Source organism: Chenopodium quinoa, unplaced genomic scaffold (genome assembly GCF_001683475.1).
Source record: "Chenopodium quinoa cultivar QQ74 unplaced genomic scaffold, ASM168347v1, whole genome shotgun sequence".
Lineage (NCBI taxonomy): Eukaryota > Viridiplantae > Streptophyta > Magnoliopsida > Caryophyllales > Amaranthaceae > Chenopodium > Chenopodium quinoa.
The window spans coordinates 2137075-2156965 of record NW_018744835.1 but is presented as its reverse complement, the minus strand read 5'-3'; the positions used below and the strand labels follow the sequence as shown (position 1 = coordinate 2156965).

Sequence of the window (19891 nt, the reverse complement as noted above, 5' to 3'; positions counted from 1 at the left end):
AAAATTTTCTCACTCTTTAAGAACCACCTAAGAAATCCCCATTATTGATGCTCTAAAGTATAGGTTTTATTAAGAAACACCCTTATATTGAAAATGAGAAAAATAAATAGGGAGGATAGAGGGATCATCATACATTCATAGTTTTCATTTCATAAGGGGGGGGGGGGAGTTTTGAATCAGTCAATCCTTTTAATTTTAGGCGCGGTAAGCTTTGGTGTTTGTATTATTAGGTGGCTCACTACCGCATCATGCACCACATGCAATTAAGTCGTGCATGACTGCATGGGATTCATTTATGAAAGATTGGTATGAGCTGAGTCCAGCACGGCATAATTATTTCTTGGCTCAAACTAGGCACGGTTCACTTATGCCCAAATTGAAAACCCCAAGCATAGTAATTGTAAGGGGGAAATACTTTAGTAGGTTGCATATGATAAGCTCTAATGATTTTAGGCTCTAGCTCAGCGCATTGATCATAGTGGTGGATCCAGAAATTTATAAATGGAGGTCGAAAATAAACCGACAATAAATTCAGGTAGTCGGCCGACACTATCGATCCAGGCAGTTAGCCGGTGGTGTGGGGCGGCAATAGATATGGGCAGGTGTTTGAGTAAGTGTTGGGGGCCTTTGAGTTAGAGAGAGAAAATTAGACAAGGATTTTGTGAAAATGACTTCACATGACTGTACAAGAATTAAAAAAAAAATTTAAAATTGCTTTTTTATATTCACCAATTCACATGAAGAGCTTAAGAGAAATAAAGAGTCAGTACTTTGTGGCTAATGAAACAGAAATATTTGGAAGGTAAGGTGTTTCGGGGTTTTCTGATGTCCTGCGGGAGAGTTACAATTCCGAGACTGGAACCGGACGCCTGTACCTGCAAAATAACGGAGACTCCTGAGAGCTCCGCCTCCAACGGTCAAGTTAGTACCTGATTAAGGAGTAAATTAATACAGAAATTAAAGTAATAAGGTCTCTCTAGGTGAGAGTATTTAATGTAGGTAATCTGCTTTGCTAGCGAGATCAGCCGGTTATTAGTGTGTTCCGTAATGTTTCTCCTCCGTTCCGTTAATTATTCGGTCCTTTGATTAATGAGGATTAATCGAGTATTTATAGCCTTGGGAAGCGTGCAACTCTCTAGGTTTAAGGTAAACCTAGGGCCGATCGGGCTTCTAGACTGAAATGGGCCTTGATGGCCGGTTGTCCCATTTGGCATGGGTGGACACGTGGCGTGTCTTAAGTGGTCCGTGGAGGACGCGTGGCGGAACCTGGTTGGTCCATTTGTCAAACGGCGCTTGGTGGATAAAAATCCCCTAATCATTTGCCCCTCACAGGTGGCACGCGACTGGTCACGTGTCGCCTGTGACAGGCGTCGCACGGTGACAGGCGACGGCCCGTTACAGGTGTCACCTTGCAGACGGCCGGGAGACTCTCCCGCCCAAATTTGAATTCGGAAGCGACCCTTCGCCTTCTCATTTTGCCTATAAAAGGAAGTGCTGACTTCGGTCATTTTCACATTTGAGAATTTTTGCGAGAACATTCGGACCCCTGAACTTGATCTGACATTTTCGGACTTTTTCTGCCTACCGCCTGTTCTGACAAGCCGACTGACCCGAACTTTCAGGACTTCATCAACTGTCATCCGTTCAGGTAACTCAGTTCTCTTACTCTTAATTTTCTTTTTATTTTTTGAAATGGCACCATGGAAGCACACGACACGCCCTAAGTTAGTGATCAGCCGGTCACCGGGGACGGCTGAATCTAGGACTAGGAGTGCCGCCTGCCCTTTTCTGGACCCATCTTTGCCCTTTATACAAAGTCCGACTGAATCTGTGTCTATGCAGAACGTGATGGCCAGAACAAAAAAAAACTGCTAGAATATCAAACTCAGACGGCTCCTCCCAAAGGGTACTCCTTAGCGAAACATCTGACCAGGCGCCAGATGTGGAACGAGGCGACTGTCAAGCTGACAGTTCTGAGAGAGGGACCAAGGTGTTCCCTTCTCATCTAACCGTGGACATGTCTAATTTACCTTCTGCTCCTTCTAAGGGAGAGGAGGCGGGCCCCTCTAGGAGAGGGGAGGAGTCGTCCTCTTCGGACTCGTCAGGGGACGAGTCCGATTCCAGCTCTTCTGACCATAGTTCTTCTGACTCAGAAGAAAAACATAACCGCCTACAAGAGGCGAGAAGTTCCCATGCAGTGGAGAAGGGGGATAATTGGGCAGAGCCGTCCGCCTCTTACAGAGAGGAAAACACCCCCTACTACTGCAGGGTGCCCCGGGGCCGGATCGCAACCATGCGAGACAACGTGGCGAGCTTTATTGCTAACCACAAAATGAGCCCGGAGTATTTACTGTTTGTGCCGGATCCAGAAGATACTGTCGTCTGGCCGGCTGGTACCAGCTATGGTGACGGCTGTTTTGGCTGCTATGTGGCGGCCATCAAAGCTGGTCTGCGCTTCCCATTACATCCGGCTGTTCAGCGGATTTTAGATGGGTATGATCTGGGGTTATGGCAGTTAGCCCCCAACTCTTGGGTAAACGTACTCGGCTATGTGGCCGGGTGCGAACTGAACGGGGTGGAGCCAAGTTTTGAGGCTTTCGCCCACATGAACTATCTCAGCCGGACCCCTAAGTCGGGAGGTACCGGCTGGTATCAACTAACAAGCCACAGGGGTTACCTCATGACGAGAGGTAAGGCAAACAAATGGAAGGATTGGCGGAACACCTTCCTTATAATCGAGAGTTCAGACACGGAGCTGAACAAACGTTTTAACAAGTGGAACAGGGATCCGCCTCTTCTTGCAGGCGGCCGCAGCATGCCGCCTGTTCCCCCAAAGGCTAAAAGAGAGATCCTAGACAAAGGACTCTTCAAAGTAGAGACTAGGGTGAACTCTACTTCAGGGGTACGAGAGCAAGTACCCCTACACTGCGTCCCGAGCTTCAAGTGGCTCTATGATGAGTACTTCTTGGCCGCCTGTGGCCTCGGCAGTCGGTGCTCTAGAGGTAGCCGGCCTGACGAATACTCTGTTTTTTCACGCCTTGTTTACTTGGGATTTTTACTAACTTTGCTGTTTATTTCTTTCAGCCGACGCCATGAGTAAAATAACAGCATCTAAGACTGCGGCGGCCATGCTGCGGGTTTCGCTAATGAAGCAGTCGTACGCCGACTCCCCCAGCAAGGAGGCACCCTTGGTAAGCTTTGAAAACTCTTCCCCTTTAAGTTGTATTATGCATATACTAACTCTTTTTGTTTTCAGTCTGGCACTCCAAGGGCTTCTTCCTCGCAACAGCCGGACCCCAAGGCCCGGAGAACGACTGTTGCAAGCTCTCCTGGGTCTTCCAGGAAAACAGTGGCGGCTGAGAAGCAGCCGGCAACTTCTTCAAAAACCCAGGCGGGGCCGCCTAGATGTATGGACACTTGCTTGTAAAAACTCACTCTTGCTTCCTTCTTGATTAGGTCTAACTTGTTTTTCCTTCTGCTTAATGCAGCCGGCCCCCAGGGACTTGACTTGGTTGAGGTAGCCAAGTCAATGGTTAAAGTAGTTCCTCCCTCTGACAGGGAGGCGGTCAAGGGTGCCGGCACCCTTGACCTCGATGGAATTTCGGGGATCCTAGCTGAGGTATACCCTTTTGAAGTTCCAGGACGCCTGTTAACCCTTATGATTGGAAACTGACGCCTGTTTTTCTTTGTACTTAGGCCCTGCTCCGAGTCAACAGCCTTCGCAAGCCGATTGATCGGAAAAACAAAGAGGTAAAGGCCGCAAAGGCTATGGCCGCCTCCAGCTGTGATAAAGCAATGTTTCAAATTGCCCAAAATGAAGTACTGACCATTGATCTTCTTTATTATCAGGCGCAGGCGACCGCCGCTGTTCGGGCTCAGCTACAGGCGGCCCAAAAGAAGGTTGACGAGCTGGAGGGGACCGTCACCAAACTTAAAGCCGAGCTGAAGCCCCTTCGTCAGAAAATGCACTCTTACGAAGCCATGGAGAAATCTTTGGCTAACGTAAAAGAACGCCTGGTGAACCAGGAGAAGAGTCTTACCCAAGAGCTCTCGGACAAGGCCGAGCAAGAGAAACAAGAGCTCGTCCGGGAGATGGTGGAAGACTCCGCCCAAATCCAACGCATGACCTGGGAACGACTGTTCCCCAGTGCCGACTTTGCCTCATGGGAAAGAACGTACCGCCAGTGTTCGGAAATATATAATCAACAGATCCTGGCGGCTGCTGAAGAAGAGGCGATGGACGTTGCGTTAGAGGAGGAAGAGCCTGTTGTGGCGCTTGTGCCACTTGGGGGTAAGGCATCAAAAGATGATGCAGCTAAGGCCGAGTCCAGCAAGAAGAGTGCTGACCAGGCGGCTGCTGCTGATACTGAACTGCCCCCTTCTTAAGCTTTAAGTATATTTTTTTTTTTTTTTTTTTTTTTTTTCACGGCCTGCGTGCCGTTTGCTTTGTAATTACCCGGCCAGGGGGCCGGGGTTTTGAATATTCTGCTGGTCTTTTATGGCCGGCTCATTTTAATCAAAATTTTTGTTTTTGTTCAAATTTGTCTAAGTATTTGAAATTTGCTCACTAGACAGACTGTTGTGCATGGCCGAACGTTAAGACAGGTACAAATAGTAAGTATGCCGCCTATGCCCCTGGACGACTGGTTGTCTGTTTCCAGGATAGATGATCAGTCGGCCATTTAATCAATCGGTATTCGAACTCTTTATTTAATTTGACCAAGTAAATAGAATTACCAAGTAGCCGAGGAATTTAAGTAGGAAAACAAGCGGTGGGTACCGGTTGTTTCCCTTTATTGCCAATGTTGGCCTCTAATTTGTTATTTGTTAACCTAGCAAGAGTATTGGTTGAGAGCCTTTGTTTATTAAAAACAAGTGGACGACTCGTACCTTTTAGGCTCAGTACTAAGTTTGAGTGACTATTAAGTTAACATAGGAGTTACTTAGTCTTCGTCACAATCTTGATTGAGTAGTAAAGGTATCAGGCGGCGTAGGCCGGCTAGACCCCTTGATTTACCAATGTTTGTTGGCTATTTACTCAATAGGTTATCCAGTAGGAATAGGGGTTCGAGTGCCCTTGTTTGTATAAAACAGGCGGACGACTCAAACTTTTTAGGTTCCATACCAAATTTGAAGGAGTGACTATGAGTTAACTTTGGAGTTACTCAGTCGCCGTCACTTTTGTTTGAGAAGTAGAGGTACCAGGCGGCGTAGGCCGGCTAGACCCCTTGATTCGCCAATGTTTGTTGGCTATTAACTCAATAGGTACCCCCTGCATTTATCCCAAGTAATACAGGCGGTCATCTGACTCAGATGTCAACTGCTACCACTGGTTTGGTTAGTGATAGAGTTATCCTTGTCTCAAAAACGGCTACGTGGTTGCCCTTTGGGACAGTCGTATAGGTGCCGTGTAATTAGTTTATAGAACAATGTTCCACCCAAAAGGGAGCTGCTCTCTGCGACGAATTTCATCCGAATGGATGCCGCCGGACGCCTGCTATAATGTTGGGACAGGTCGGATTAGTTTTTAAAAGTTAGATCAGTTGACTAGGCGCCTGGTCTGATCATTCGGCCAGTGGCCTTGGTATGTTCTTGGTGAACGTATGTGCTAAGTAAAAGAAGGGTAGCCGCCTGTTAGTTACAGGATCGGCCAGGCCCTAAACTTTTTAGCTAAGTATTGTGAGTAAATTACTCGAGGGAGAGTAGCCGACTGTAATGGAACAGACGGCATGCCCCTGTAAAGATAAAGAGTGAAACTCAATGGAGAGTAGCCGACTGTAAAGGTACAGACGGCATGCCCCTCGTAATACAAAATTGGATAGTAAGTGCCAACTTTTTTAAGTAGCTCTTTACTTTACATCATTCAAAAGAAATATTTCTTAAGGTTATCTACATTCCAAGTTCGAGGCAACGGTTGTCCGTCTGGTGTTTCCAGACGGTAGGTACCGTCCCTGACTTCCGCATAGATTCGGTAGGGTCCTTCCCAGTTGGGAGTTAGTTTGCCAGACTCGTTAGCCCTACCAACTGCTTCCATTTTTCTAAGTACAAAGTCCCCTACTTTGAGTGGACGCCTGTGCACTTTTTTGTTGTATGATCTAGTCATTCTCAGGCGGTAGATTTCATGGCGCAAAACAGCATTGCCCCTCTTTTCAGGAAGTGAGTCTAATGCCAGGCGCATAGCTTCCCAGTTTGCCTCTTCGTCATATAGCATTACTCGAAGAGTCGGCTCGTAGTGTTCTATTGGAAGAACAGCTTCTGCACCATATGTTAGGAGGAATGGAGTTTCTCCAGTCGCCCCTTTTTCAGTCGTCCTAATGGCCCAAAGAACATGTGGTAGTTCATCTGCCCATAGGCCGCCTGCTCGTTCAATTTTTTTCTTGAGACCGTCTGAGATGATTTTATTAAAGGCTTCTACCTGGCCGTTTGCTTGTGGACGGCCGACAGATGCAAAGTAATGTCCAATTCCTTGGTCTCCCAACCAGCTTTTGAGAACAGGCGTCTCAAAGATGTCCTTGTATTCTTTCAACAGGTTGTGAAAGTCATCACCAAGGTTTCCCAGAGCAGTCGTCCCAACTTTGACTGTTCGGTCAGGGCGGGAGTCGTCTAATATCAGGTCCGTATGCTCACCAGCCGGCTGAGGGCGGAACTCATCCGGCCGGTCCTCTGCCAATGATTGCTATTTTCTTGCCTTTCTGGCGGACTCTGTCTGGGACGCCTTTCTTTTTCTGTCGCCTGTTTCTTGAACAGGCGCACTTTCCTTGACATTGTCAAGGTCTGTTTTTTCTCCACTTGACCCAGTGGCCTTAGCAGTGGGTTTGACATCCGAGAGATAGCACTCTCGGGCCATCCTCTGATCTCCCCTTAGGGAGCCGACTGTTCCATTGTCCCTTTCAAACTTAAGCAGCATAAGTGACGGGATTATAACAGCCTTGGCACTATTCAGGGTTGGGCGACCCAGAATCATGTTGTAGGCAGAGAGTTCCTCTACAACTAGGAATCGGACTACCATGTGTCGTCCTTCCCCTTTTTCGCCCAGGCGGACGGGTAGATCAACTCGTCCCAGTGGGTGGACGACTCCTCCTCCAAACCCTATTAAAGGGTGGGAGGCCGGATGTATGCAGTCCGTCTGATATTTCAGTTTTGACAGACATTTGCTGCTGATGAGATCTGAAGAGCTCCCAGTATCTATGAGGATTCGACCAACTCTCTGGTTGGCCACTTTACATTCAATAACGAGAGGGTCGTCATGTGGCCCCCTTATTCCTCCTAGATCCTCTTCAGTGATGACAATCTCAGGAAATGTATATTTGGACAGTCGTTCTTGGTGAACGGAATTTACATCTAACCGCCTTATATTATCTTTGTTGCCCCTAATAGTGGGGCCGCCTCCTGAGAAGCCGCCTGCAATGGTGTAGACGACTGCATCATCTGTATCGGAACTGTCGGCCTGTTGATTCTTTTTGGCCGACTGCTTTTTTGAGGATGTATTCCCCGTAGATTTCTTGACATAAGTGTCAAGATCACCTTGATCAGCCAAGCGGTCTAGGTACCGCATGAGACTAATGCAGTCGTTGGTGTGATGACCAATGTCATCATGATAAGCACAGATTTTGTCTTGGTTCCGGTTGCTCGCAGAACCCTTCATGGGGAGCGGTTTCTCAATTGAGAGCCGTCCCTTTATTTCTTTTAGGATAAACTGGTTATCCTTGTTAAACACATACTTTGGGGAGTATGGTTTGAATTCCTTTTTCTTCTTGGCCGGCTGTTTAGAGGAATCAGCCGCCCAGACCCCTTTTCTTTTTTCATCTTTGTTGGACGACTGTTTCTGTCGTCCTTCTCTATTGTCGAACCTCTTCCCGTCCGACTGTTTCATTGTACACAGATCAGTCGCCTGTATATAGGCTTCTGCTTCAATCAAGGCCTCTTGAAGAGTCGCCACCCTTTTTCGAACTAAATCAAATTTGAAGGTAGACCCGTCTTTGAGACCTCTAAAAAAGTCAGTATAAGCTACCTCATCCGGTAACCCTTGAATCTGTATTCTCATCAGGTTGAACCGCCTGATGTAGGAACGAAGCCCCTCCTTTTCACCCTGCTGAATTGTTCCCAAATCAAGGGTCGTTTTCTTCGCAGGGATGTTCATTGCAAAGTTGGAGGCAAATAAGTAAGCAAGCGTCCTGAAACTGTTTACACAACCAGTCGGCAGGTTGCCGAACCATTGCTGTGCAATTCCCTTGAGAGTTGCTGGGAAACACTTGCACCAAGTGGGATCATCCAACCCTTGAAGGTACATCAGGTTGGTGAATGCCATCAGATGGTCTTCCGGGTTAGTAGTGCCATCATAGGCGCCTACTAAAACATTTTTTACTTTGGCCGGCTGAGCGGCTTCAGTAATTTCCTTGGAGAAGGCCGACGGCTGTTCACCAAGTCTAAGCAGCCGTAGCTGCCAGTCCATAGGTTGGACGTTTTTTGCTGCAGGTCCACCAAATGGAGGTGGCTGCATAAAATATTGTTGTTGCGGCACAAATGGCAAATTTGGTACCGCCTGCGCACTATGAAAGCCAGACTGACGGGAGGTGCCGCCTGACTGACTCTCATGGTACGACTGAGTTGGCCTCATCGAGGCATTTCGCAAACTGTCCTGAAAATTTGAAGTAGAAGCCGACTCTGATAATCGGTCACTCTTCTTCTGCTCTAGCAGGTGCCGAGCATCTGTGAACGTTTGCTTTGACCCGTCCGCCTGAATATGACGAACCGGTTTCCTATTTCCCGTAGGATAACGGAGTTTTGTGAAATCAAGAGCAGACGGCTCCCGCTTCTTAGATTTAGGATGGGGAGTCGCCTCTCGCCCTTGAACTGGCTTCCTCTTCAGTGAAGTGGAAGGTTTTTTGGCCGCCTGCTCTTTGACTGAAGCAGGCGGTTTTTTGTTGATCAACTCTTGGATCTCTCCCTTGAATCCCCTCATGAAGGTCATGAGTTCGTTCCTTGTGATGGGAGCAGACCCATCAGTCGGCTGTTGCCGAGCAAGCGGTGCGCCTGCTGGCTCGCTTCCTGTTTGAAGATACTCCCGTTCCCTTATTTCAGTATGACGGGTACGGCGGGCCCTTAGGGTCCCGTCTGGAGCTGTATGAGTTTCAACTTCAAATTCACTTTCGGTATCATGGTCCGACTGAACTTGAGGGTCGTCTAGGGGACGCCTCTCTTCTGGGGTCGGTACAGACTTGGATGCCATCTCTGAAGTACTCTCCCCACAGACGGCGCCAAATGTTTCGGGGTTTTCTGATGTCCTGCGGGAGAGTTACAATTCCGAGACTGGAACCGGACGCCTGTACCTGCAAAATAACGGAGACTCCTGAGAGCTCCGCCTCCAACGGTCAAGTTAGTACCTGATTAAGGAGTAAATTAATACAGAAATTAAAGTAATAAGGTCTCTCTAGGTGAGAGTATTTAATGTAGGTAATCTGCTTTGCTAGCGAGATCAGCCGGTTATTAGTGTGTTCCGTAATGTTTCTCCTCCGTTCCGTTAATTATTCGGTCCTTTGATTAATGAGGATTAATCGAGTATTTATAGCCTTGGGAAGCGTGCAACTCTCTAGGTTTAAGGTAAACCTAGGGCCGATCGGGCTTCTAGACTGAAATGGGCCTTGATGGCCGGTTGTCCCATTTGGCATGGGTGGACACGTGGCGTGTCTTAAGTGGTCCGTGGAGGACGCGTGGCGGAACCTGGTTGGTCCATTTGTCAAACGGCGCTTGGTGGATAAAAATCCCCTAATCAGGGGTTTAATTTTTTGGGCTTTTTAAACAAAAACTAACTTAGGCCTATGAATCTGATTTTTTTATTTACAAAATGGGGATACAAGTGCTCCTTACATGGACTTAATAGGTCCGTCAGTGATTGATCAGCTCTAACTACTCGTAAGTTCGTAACATAAACAACCAATGTGGATATTAATTAACGACATAATATTACTATCATCACTTAATAATAATAGCATATACTCGTAAATATCATACATGATACATGCATTGTTGATTGTTACCACTTATTACAAACTAATTAAGGTTGATGTGATCAACTCTATGACCCATAACCTCTTTCAAATAAATACTCTGATTTTCTTATAATTTGTCTCGTTGACTTAATTTTTTCTCAATATGGAAATGAACTTATTAATAGATATTGCTTTGTTTTTAAGCAATTCATCATCATTTTAAGACATATCAAAATGTTATACTTGTATAAGAAAAAATAAAATAAAATAGAAAGCTATTTTAAACATAGATTGTCTTAAACATTTAACATGCAACTACTACACCTTTCTCCCAAATTATAATTACATCAAAAAAAAAAATATCCCAAATTACCACAATTATATCACAAATACAAAAATAAACATACAAGAAGTATATGCATATAGGAGATACCTATGAAGGCGATCGAAAGGATAGACAAAGGCGATGCTTCCATTGATACGACAACCTAGAAACGGAAAGATGCCACCACCATTATTGTCACGACTATTATGGCTGGAACCATCTACAGAAGTTGAATTGGATCAACCTTGTTTAGCTTTATCTTAAACATCTTATCATTCGATCTTCTCGAGTTCTCGTCGTACAACTCAAGCACCTACGGAATACATATGAAGTACACCCCTTTCCTTATTTGTTATCACAGTACATACAAAGTACATACGAAACTACGAAGTATGCGTACATGCCGTATGTATAATATGCATATTATTAAAGAATGATTATTAGGACTGTTTCTTATGTGATTATCTACTAAGTTACATGGTTTTAATATTGACGACTTGACTTTGATTGTTTTTTTTGAATCTTTCGCTTTCCGTACATTTGTCGGTATGTGTGTATAACTTATAAGTTTATAGAGTTTTTCAAATTATTTTTTGTTGTAAAGAGAGTTACATAAACAAATGATCTAAATGTAACGTCTTTAGACTTGTAAAGTAGACTATTTTAATGCGGTAGCCAATAACCCATGGCGTTGAATGTTTCAGTATGCTCCAAAGAGATTTCTATTGTCAAATACTTAAAACTTTTCATTTGATTAGTGCCAGTTTAGTATGGTTGTATTATACAAAGTAGCTATTAAAATTTGAGGTTTGCGATTAACACTAACTTAGGCTGTCAATACGACAAAACAAATTATTATATTAGGAAATATATACAATGTTTGTTTACGACCTTAAAATTAGGGGTGGGCAAAATATTCTACTCCCTCCATCCCCAAATAATCTTCCCATTTAGACAGTGTTGTCAAAGCAAAACTTTGGTCATAAATATCATTAGTTGCTCATTATATAACAATTGAATATTAATAAACTATTTATTAAGACGAATAAAATAAAGCTCGACATAACTATGCTATATCTTATACCGTACATGAAAAGTAATTAAGAAGATTCTCTCACCTTATAAATAGTGTCAAAACTAGTTAAGGTCCTGTACAATGCACAGATTTACTTAATTTATTGTGAAGTACAATATTAATTTAACAATTATCTACTAAAAAAATAAATTATGGTATCCTAATATACAATTTATTTAATTTTTGCTCATTTTTATAACAAAATTACTTAGTGTAAAATATATACATATAAAAATATTTCGTTTGAGTGTGTATGGAAAAAATATAATTGCCAAAGTAGAAAATGAATATTAGGCTATAAATACTTTTTATGAAGGATAGACAAAAATAAAAAAGGAAAGGTAAATTGGAGGGAAAATCTTCAACCAGTGGATGACATGTGTCATCACTAGTTTAGCTTTTAGTACTAAGTTATTGATTGATTGATAATTACAAATGAGAAGAACAAGAAGGGACGGAGAGAGTAAAACCAAAATCTAACCCAAAAATTGAAAAAAAATGAACAGAAAAAACAGGCAACCAAACCGAAATAATAGGGCATGTATAGGTTGGATTTCTTTAAAATATGAAACACGATCTGAAAAATGGGTAACTGACCCAAAGTATTAACCAAATCGATCAAAACACTAATTAAGTATGAACCGAATTGACTATATATTATTATAGATATAAATCGCAAAAAGTTAGTCAAAATAAAGTTTATGAAATTGTGAATAGTTTCAAATCAAAAGTTCAAACGTGTCAATCACCATGTAAAAAGAACCGAGGAAACTTGCCATCTTTGCAAAACTTTACACTTTGTACGTCGCACACTGTTCCAATTTTGTACAAGATTATGGTTCACAGTCTTCACGCCATACAAAGAGATCAAATACAAGGACAAAGCTTGAAGAAATTCTGAGAATGTACACGAGTAATTTCTCCTTCAAAAAGATGTTTGTACATAACATGTACGTATGATATATGTGATCAGTTTCTTAATCCACAAGTATTTTTGCTCGTGTTCGAACTTTGGACTCAATCAACAAAGACGAATAAAAGACTTAAGCCTGGACTGACGATTTGTGCTAGCTTACATTAGTCTTGTCGTCGCATACTAGATTAAGATGATCGCCATCTCTAATGAGTTCGATCTCATCAATTTCAGCTCCAAGTGCGGAGACTAGTTTAGTGCAGTGGCATCCAAATTTTGTGCTACCAATTTCGAGTAGTTCTTGAATTGTTTCGGGCAGCCTAACGAGCTTTGAAGTCTCACTCTTTCCCGGGCATTTGAGTATCACTCTGGCAGACGGATTTCTCAACGTCGTAGTGCTTGTAAAATTGTTTATACTAGTAGATGTTTCACCTGCAATACATAGGAAATTTGTGACTTAGATGTGGCGAAAATCAATGATATGAATTAGTTTCGTGTCATATTCTAGTGTTGAGTCACTTAGTAGGCAGAGTTTAATTGATCGAATTCCAATTAGGTCACTTTTGAGTCTATTGGATTAATATTAGGAAAGGTAATATTAACTAGCCATATTAATTTTCAAGTGCAGTGTTCGCATGGGTAAAAAAAACTTCGTCGAGTTGAGACAGTTTTTCTAAGTCTATTTGTTATGGGCTAGGGTGTGTTCAATTCGCCTGATTTTTACTTATCAGAACTTATTAAAACTTATTTTAGTTGTGATTTGCACTTGGATAACCTTATCAAAACTTGTTTTTCCTGAATTTAGTTTATCTGAACTTATTAAACTTGAAATAAGTGAAAATAAGGTGAACCGAACATTACGCCCTTTATCTAGCATTTTCTAGGATGATTTAATCCTCCATTTTGAAGGCATGTATATATGATCTTGTTAAAAAAGGATGATCAATTGTTAGAAATGGAGTAAAGACTAGGAAAACATGTAATATGAATGCTTGTGCACACTCATGCTCACCTCTAGTTGCTGCAGACACAACTCCGAATAGCGAATTTTGAAAGACATTAGGCCGACCTCTCGGGTGAGTGTGAGTTTCAGGCATCTCATCATGAACATTAGGAACCAAATTAACCTTTTCCAATAATGTACCAGTACTTGGGAACTTCACGAGGGAAGTAGTAGAACCGACGTTTTTATCAATGATCACTTCATGATCTGATTTGAGGCTGACCCTCTTTTTAGTAGTAGTACCAAATAATGCTTTAATCTCTGCGTTTCCATGAAGATCAGCCAAAATCCTTGGTGTGACCCCATCTTTATCATGCTTGTCAATGTCCGCGCCATGCTCCAAAAGGAACCTTACAATAGCCACGTTTCCATTTGTAACTGCGGCATGAAGTGGTGTAGTCCCGTCGCTCTTAGGCAATGTTACATCTCCACCATGTCGTACAATGTTTTGTAGTAGCTCTAGGTCATCTTGCTCTACAGCATAGCAAGCATAATGAGGTACATCACCGGATGCTAGAGTTGCGCCGTGGTCAACTAGTAACTTGATCAAGGATTCAGGGTGCTTCCCCATTATTGCATCCCATAGTGGAACATATCCTTCTGAGTCTGTATATAAGAGAAAATGTATTATTAACAATCGCTTATCAAGTCATCAGAAAACCTATGACCTTTTTGTCATGCTGGCTCTTGATACCATTTTAAATGAGTAATTCAATTAACAGTTTAAGTTGATGCGTGGTTGATGCCTAGAAATAAGTTTTTATACTCTTATCATATAGCACATTAATTTCAAAATATACCTCGGATATTTGGATCAGCCCCATATGCTAGGAGGTGAGTCACACAATTTTCGTTTCCATTGGCAGCTGCAATATGCTGGAGAAGGCATTTCATATAATCACAACTAATGTATAAGTAGTGGAGATTATTTCATATGATAAACTGTGTACAAAAATACTAATAGAAAGTGTTTGATAACTCGTTGTAGACTCAAGAGTAATATATACATACCAGAGCAGTGCGGTCTTTGAGGCCTCGTTCATTTGGATTGGAGCCTTGTTTCAACAAACGTTGCAGCAATGGTTCTTCTCCTCTTCCAGCAGCAAAACATAAATCAAGAGGCAAATCTGTTTGACCTTGAGCTACCATTTTCTCAACGTCATTGACAACAGATTGCATTAATTCATCATCCTGTGCAGTTGCTTTCAAACGCTGTGACAGCAAGAAAAACAATGTTAGCAGTTAAAGAATGCAGGGATAAATATCTGCAAGACGATAAATAAGATTAACATCTGCACTAGACGAATTTGAGCATAAATCTTGTAGAATTGCACAACAAATCATGGCAACTACAGAGTTACAGATTTAGTACTTTGTTCAAAATCACAACTTTTAACGTGTGTAAATAAATAAGTGTGAGATGATCTCGCCTAAAACTGGCTCCAACAATGTTAGTCTAATCATTGATTTATCAGCACAAACCTCTAGGAGATTACTCATAATAATTGCTCCATCTCCAACATTTGCCTGGATAAGATTCAGAAGTGATGTACGATTCAAACGCAGCAGCTGACACAGTCTCTTGGTGCGGACAGTAAAGAGCTGAGGTCTGTAACAAAGAACACCAATCTCGCCACACACCTCTCCAGATCTAACCTCTCTAACAACCTGTAAAATAAAACTTTTAACTATAAACTAAGAGCTTGAAAAATGATTTGTCAAGTAATATATATGCAATTATATCTTTACCAAAGTCTTACCTCTTCATATCCATTTTTGTTGATAATCAACTCCTGCAAGGAATAGACGCGTAAATCAGATGCCAAAATAAATCTTGTTTCTTTAAGCTATCAATATCTTAAAATGATTGAACTCGAATAAAATAAATGTCTGTAAGAAAATGTAAAATAAGGGCCTCGTCTCACCATTGAACCAGTGACTAGCACATATAGATCTGTAGGTGCTTCATTCTGTAAAATCACATCTTCCTTGGGTGGGAAGTACTCTGCTTTCATCTCCGAAACCTAACAAAACCGAAAATAATGTCATAATTAAGGAATTAACAAGAAAACAAGGACTTAGTAAACAATGTGTCAAATGTCGTTAACAAGATAACAACAACAACAACATCGAAGCCTTAATAGACTACTGAGAGCAAGTTGAACCAAGTGAATAACAAGAAATGATCAGATAAAATGAGTTATGATTCAAGAGACTTACCAGCTGAAAAAGCAAGTCATTGGACACTTCGCGAAATAGGTATACCTTATCAAGCAGTGAGTAGAAAAGGTAATGTGAAATACTTGATTTGATTGCCTTAGGAAGAGATTCAAGAACCTCTTGTTGTTGTAACCCTTCTGAATCCGCTCTGTACTTCAAACACAAGTGACTAACCATTTGATCTTGGAGACGAACCGGAATCTTATTTCTTTGTCCAAAACTAGAAGCAGCTTGAAGTTTATCCCTCTGTTGTTGGACAAGAAATATACATATTTAGTCCTACTAATTGAAGACACAGGAAAATATTACTCGGACTCTTCATTTTACTTCAAGTGCCCAAGTCATATCCCTGACACTTTGACACGGGTAAGAGCACTTGACAGTTGACACTATACCAAACCAAATTGATAAATAAATTAGCCGAGTCTGACACTTGAGCGCGTGCCTATATCTATGATCTAACATGAAGAGTAAGAGAATTTGAGTACAATCAGAAAGAAGATTATTAGACTTACAAAGTTTCTGGTACGGCTAGTTCGATGAACGACTAAATTTGTCATATTTCCTATCAAATATGCAGTCAGTCCAAGATTGAAGAGCATGTAGAATATGACAAAGATCATCTCCCTTAAATTCACAGGATGTAAATCACCATAGCCGACTGTCGTGACAGTGGTTATCGAAAAGTAAATCGATGTCACATACAATAACCACAGATTCTCCTTCTCAAAGTTGTCTACTGTAAGACCAATCCAAGTCTTTTTCGGGTCGGGGTAACTGGCAGCTAGGAGATAGTAAAAGCAGGCCGCTGAATGAACCGTGAAAAGAGTCGTCTACAAAAGCATCATACAAATTTAGATACACAAACACATACAATTTTCATCAGAACAAAAAATAAGGCATCTTTGAGTTCAATACTCACACAAATTAGCTTGCAGCTTCGAATGAAAAAATAGTTGACTTTTGGATCTTTCTCCAATCTATGAATATGTGGAAAAAAAAAAGTCCAATGAGATTACTATCGTGCAGTTTTCATACTCATATCACGACCTCTTTGATAGGCAGTAATAAATATATAGCAGTAATGAAAATGAATTTTTGTTAGATTTTGTAAAAAAATAAAAAAAATAAAAAGTCTCGCTAATGTCCATGGTAATGTTGTTAGTCCACCCACTTCACATTTGAATTGCTAATCAAGGATACAGGCATTAGACTTTCCTTGCATAATCAACTCAACTAAAAGTTTAAGCTTATGAAGTCCAGAATAGATTTATGTAGTCTGTCACCACTACTAAACGAGTCGTAAGTGTAATACAAAAAAAGTTACGTACCTAGAGATCATTTTACTGACTCTACGAAGACGCCAAAGACGTAGCATACTAAACAATCCATAGACTCGAACGTTGTGAGGGAGAACTTTGAGAACAAGTTCAGAAGGAATCGTCGATGTAGTATCGAAAACAAACCATGTTCTGAGGTACCTCCAAGCAATCTTCTTTTTGTCATCGACTAGAAGGTATGTTTTCTTATCGAGGTACGCGACGAAGAAGGATAAAAATATATCGACAGCAAAAAATGCATTGACAATGTTATCGGCGATAGCAATGACCTTAATTGATGGCTTTTGAAGGAAACCGAATTCGAACGGAGATGCCCATGCCGTGTAGAAAACCAACAATACCAAAAACATTTCCCATGATCTGTTTACATAAAATTATTGTTGAGATTAAATTTAAATGCTAATTTGTTCATATGATGATATATATGCATGTAAATGAACAAATATACTTCGTATATACTAACAGTATTTGATTTCTCCCAGAATACTATAATAATGCTTATTTTGTTGTGTGCATACATGTTGAGCTTCGAGTTCGTTGACTACTCTTGTGTTGAACCTGACTCATATTGATCTGACTCTTAGCCTAATTAATCAAATGGTTAACTCCTTAAAACTTTAGCTAGCAACTAAAGTTACGTTACAATACTCCTTCCACTTCATAATGATTGATTGGTTGTCTAGTTGACTTTTCTTTAAATTTTATTGAAAACAAAGTTGTTTAAAACTTCTTCTGAAAAATGGATTTGCAATCATACCAGGTAGAAATAATACTATCTCAATCATCTAACTCTAAAAATCCTCATCATTGATTTTAACAAATACTACGTATAATATAAGCATACTTGTATAATTTCTAAATACTCGTATATTTCCTCAAGGAAAATACGTGTAACAACCAAGATGTGATGAAGCCAATTAAAGTCGAAGTCAAAGTCTAGGTTACGAACATGATATCCCATATTTCACATTTACATATCCTTTATCACAATCAACAACAACTATAATAATAATATTAACGGATTAACCAATGAGGTCTAAACCAAATGGTAGCAATTGATTAGAACCTATGTACAATAGGAAAAAGGCTCAATTTGAAAATTTCATCAGATCCTCTAGCCATTTATAATTTGTAATGTCCTTATAATTCATCATTCGGATTTAAAAAAAAAAAAAAAAAAAAAAAAAAACATGGAAGAAATGTCACCTGTAACGGGGATCCCTGGGGGCGATGATGAAGCGACGGAGGACGATGCCTCGGTTGCTTTGAGCACCCAAAGAGGGCAAGATGCCATTGGTGAGACTAAACTGAGTGGTTGTACCACCTGTAGAAGATCGGTCTGCCTCGTTCAAATTTTTCCCACACACTGAACTCTTCACCCAACTATTCATCATTCTTAAAACAAAAATAAATACAATTTTTCCCTCCTTTTTTCTGCCACATCTTTTATCGATCACAAACTACAATTTTAATTTCTTTATATTCGTATCTTTTTATGTTAACTTGAAAGAGACTAAAATGATTTTTGAAAGAGTCAACTTGTATAGTTGTACACTTGTACTTCGTTTTATTTAGAAAGATTAAAAAGATGCCTTAACATTTTTTTTTAAAAAAAAAATCTCTATGTAATGTTGATTTTGATGGGTTATAGTTGACTTAATTTGATCTGTTAAATATTTACTAAACTCTTTTGGGGACGGCTTATTTCGCGTCAATTACGTGTGTGTAATTAGGATGAATGATCTAAGGGTTAGTAAGTGTTCCATACAAAATGTAGAAGTTTAATTTATAATCTTATACTTGAATACTTAACTAAGTAATGTATGTTTGTGTTAAATAAAAATTATTGGAGAAAGTTTTGCGTGAGACTGGACTCACCGCGCGAGTCCAATATATCTGATATTAATAATTTAATATCTAACATAAAAAATCTAATATCTAACATTAATAATCTAATATATGATATTAATAATCTAATATATGACATTAATATTCTAATAATCTAATGTCAGATATTACATTATTAATGTCAGATATATTGGACTTATCATGAGTCCGACTCACCCAATTTTTTCGAAATTATATAGTAGTCGTTTGAAATATGAATACCATAATTTTTTAATGATTATGCAATCAATTTAATTGACTTATTTTTCTCAAATTATAAATTATATTTCTTTATTTTTGGTATAAAATAGTATCATCAACGTTTTTTTATTTATCCAATTTTTAGTTTCATTTATGTATTTTTGTTTGTATTTTATAATTTCTTGAAAAAAATAATTTATTTTATGTTGGATTAAAATTCTAAAAAAAATTATATTTGCATTGTAGATATTATGTGTTCATATAATATCGTAAAAAAAGAAACCGGTCATATTATATTATCATTAATATATTATGGTAGTCATATTTCAAATACACGAGACTTGATTGTATCAAAACCAGCACTTAATTATAAAAAATAAAAAATAAAATAAAATAAAAAGTATATACAATCCGGTTCAAACCGGTTCAAATACACGAGACTTGATTGTATCAAAACCAGCACTTAATTATAAAAAATAAAAAATAAAATAAAATAAAATAAAAAGTATATACAATCCGGTTCAAACCGGTTTCGGGACAGATGCTTGAATACTTAACTAGGGACTCCTACCCTCTTTCAATCTTACTCCTTAAATGTATTCCCATTCTTATTTCTACCATTTATTATCACTCACCGAACATAATAGTGTAAGGATTACCATGTACAATGCGTTGACAATCTTGACATAATGGCGCCATGGCGGATATGGTGGGGATAATCACAAGTTTATGTCTCACCATCTACAAATGCTTGGGAGTAGGGGATTCCCTTATCTATTTCCTCTACGTAGTTGGACTGACCAACCTGCAAAAATTATTACAGTACTAATATTAAAATACTCCGTATAAAATTAACGTTGTAAATTTCTTACTCCGTACTATGAATTAGCTAATATGGTCAACATTTTACCAAAGATAGGGGTCGACAAAGTATTTTC

At 40.2% G+C, this 19891-nt stretch overlaps 1 protein-coding gene across 1 annotated transcript; it reads right to left on the bottom strand.

The window, feature by feature from the left end:
• Positions 1 to 12072: 12072 nt before the first annotated feature.
• On the bottom strand, positions 12073 to 18363 carry LOC110704523 (potassium channel AKT1-like). The gene is made up of 12 exons (XM_021882321.1): positions 18072 to 18363; positions 16857 to 17225; positions 16448 to 16505; positions 16041 to 16358; positions 15526 to 15771; positions 15231 to 15329; positions 15066 to 15098; positions 14788 to 14973; positions 14317 to 14517; positions 14106 to 14181; positions 13315 to 13911; positions 12073 to 12734 (listed from the first exon to the last, which is right to left on the bottom strand). The coding sequence occupies exons 1-12, from the start codon at positions 18257 to 18259 to the stop codon at positions 12457 to 12459; spliced, it is 2649 nt and encodes an 882-aa protein (XP_021738013.1). The 5' UTR covers positions 18260 to 18363; the 3' UTR covers positions 12073 to 12456.
• Positions 18364 to 19891: the final 1528 nt, after the last annotated feature.